General features: G+C 40.6%; 1 protein-coding gene across 1 annotated transcript in view; it reads left to right on the top strand.

The window, feature by feature from the left end:
- LOC125030637 overlaps positions 1-2,500 on the top strand; it is a 9,125-nt gene that overhangs the window by 4,897 nt on the left and 1,728 nt on the right. The window contains exons 3-4 of the mRNA XM_047620812.1: positions 1-122; positions 872-2,500. The exon at positions 1-122 is cut by the window's left edge and continues 8 nt beyond it; the exon at positions 872-2,500 is cut by the window's right edge and continues 1,728 nt beyond it. Of these exons, the coding sequence (XP_047476768.1) occupies positions 1-122; positions 872-2,421 (1,672 nt within the window). The 3' untranslated portion in view covers positions 2,422-2,500. The remainder of the gene's footprint in view (positions 123-871) is intronic.

Genomic DNA, 2,500 nt, shown 5'->3' with positions numbered 1-2,500 from the left:
CGTCTCCCACTGGAACTGCATGGTGGGCGTGGTCTTCCTCGGCCTCATCTGGACGACGATCGGGATTGTGCTGATGGTGGAGGGCCTCGTCATCTCCGGGGTCGTCAACGTCGTCATGGGCGGTGAGTGCTCTCCGTCAGGCTTTGCTCTTGTTGTTACTAGTGTTAGTCTCGATGTAAGTGGGAAATACTAATTGCTATTCGCGTTGTTGTTGTAGTCATCACTATAAACATCGAATATGACTAATGAAATGTTAATAACCATCGTCATTATCATCATTATTATTACTATTATTGTTAGTATTATTATTATCATTATTATTATTATTACCACTACTTGTACTATTATTGTAATCATTATAACTATCATCATCATCATCATCACATCATCATTACCTGACTCCGCTATTGACACGGTCGAATACGTTTGCTATTGATCAGTTACTGTAATAAATCATTGTTATTGGCATTATTCCTATAATAAGTTTGACTGCTTTTGTTTTGTTAGTATCCTTATTCGTAGGATTACCTTTGTCGGCAGTAATATATCATTTTTTCTGTATAATTATGTTCCCATCATCATAATCCTCATCTTTACCATGCCTATTTTATTTCTTTCACCACTGATCTGTTGATTAAATCATCGTAACTCTCACTCTATTTCCCTCTCTCCTCCCCTTATCTTCCTATATATATATGTCTCTCTAAAAGCAAACAATGAACTCTAGCTATATAAAGTGAAAAAAAAAACGATGGTTAAAAGAAAATAAATTCTGAAACAATAAACTCCAACTATATAAAGTGAAAAACAAATGGCCAGAAGAAAAACAATCCTAAACCAGCCCCTTTCTCTTTCCTTCTCCCCTCTTCAGGCATTCTTTTCCTGTGGTTCAGCGTAGTCCTCTTCATCGCGCACAAGAAAACCGTCACAAGCCAACGCCAGACGGACGGAAACGACGAGCAGCCCACAGCTCCTCCAGCGCCCGAGGACACTTCTGCTCCTGGCTACGTCAACGGATCCTTCGACGTGACCGACGCTCCTCCTCCTTATAAGGAAGTCGCCGACGCCCCTCCACCACCTTATACCATCGCCCTTCCTGATATGCAGAATCATCATACTCCTTATTGCGTTCCTCAAGTACATACAGCTCATGACAGGGGTTATGTTGAAACTCCAAGTGATGTATATTATGTTGATGCAAATATTCAAGGCAACAGCTATGTATATCCTCAAGTACATACAGTTCATGACAGGGGTTATGTTGAAACTCCAAGTGATGTATATCATGTTGATGCAAATATTCAAGGCAACAGCTATGTACATCCTCAAGTACATACAGCTCATGACAGGGGTTATGTTGAAACTCCAAGTGATGTATATCATGTTGATGCAAATATTCAAGGCAACAGCTATGTACATCTTCAAACAAACTGTCATGGCAACAGTTATGTAGATCCTTATACAAATAAACATATCAACGGAGATATAGATCCTGAAGCAAACAGTTATGGCAACAGCTATGTGGACCCTCATACAAAAAGTCATGGCAACAACTATGTAGATCCTCATACAAACAGGTATGACAACGGATATACAGATCCTCGAGCAAATAGTCATGTGGATCCTAATACATATAGTCATGGCAACAGTTATATGGATCTTCATACAAACAGCCAAGTGGATCCTAATACACATAGTCATGGCAACAGCTATGTGGATCCTAATACATATAGCCATGGCAACAGCTATGTGGCTCTTCATACAGACAGCCATGTGGATCCTAATACACACAGTCATGGCAGCAGCTATGTGGATCTTCATACTAACAGCCATGGCATCAGCTATGTGGATCCTCATACACTTATTCATGGTAACAGCTATGTGGATCCTTATGCAAACAGTTATGGCAACGGATATGCAGATCCTCATGCAAACACTCATTTTGGTTATGCTGTGGACCCTCATGCAAACATCCATGGCAGTTGTAATGTAGATTCTCAAGTAACTGGTATAGATGTGCCTAGTAACACTCACAATGCAAATAATCATATAAGCACCTACAACGGAAATGCTCATGTCAGTACACAGCATGTAGCTGCTCCTCATAACGCATTAAATGTAGGTCGTCAAGTCGACAGTCACAACACCCATTCACAAAATCATCATAACGCGAATATTAATGAAGAGTTCAAAAGTATGGCCCGTCACGACACTGAAGATAAGAACACCCATCAACATCCTGTTAATCCCGATGCAACTGAGCCTAAAGACTTTGCAACATCTGCCAGTGAAAATTTCGAGCGATCTGCAAATCCCGATGCACGGAATTCCCAAGCTTCTGACCAGCACGAGCAAGGAGAACTGGATGCTGGTGCCGAAGGAAGGTCTGCGCATGTCTCTAAGGAGGAGAACTGGTTATGATTTGATACGTGTCGTGTTACTTGATGATACATGCGAATGAGAAATCAAGTATCTTTTAAGTATTATAAGTGAATAATAA

This window comes from Penaeus chinensis, chromosome 11 (assembly GCF_019202785.1).
Source record: "Penaeus chinensis breed Huanghai No. 1 chromosome 11, ASM1920278v2, whole genome shotgun sequence".
In the NCBI taxonomy this organism is placed as follows: domain Eukaryota; kingdom Metazoa; phylum Arthropoda; class Malacostraca; order Decapoda; family Penaeidae; genus Penaeus; species Penaeus chinensis.
The sequence above is the reverse complement of the archived record's forward strand: the minus strand, read 5'-3'. Positions and strand labels throughout refer to the sequence as shown.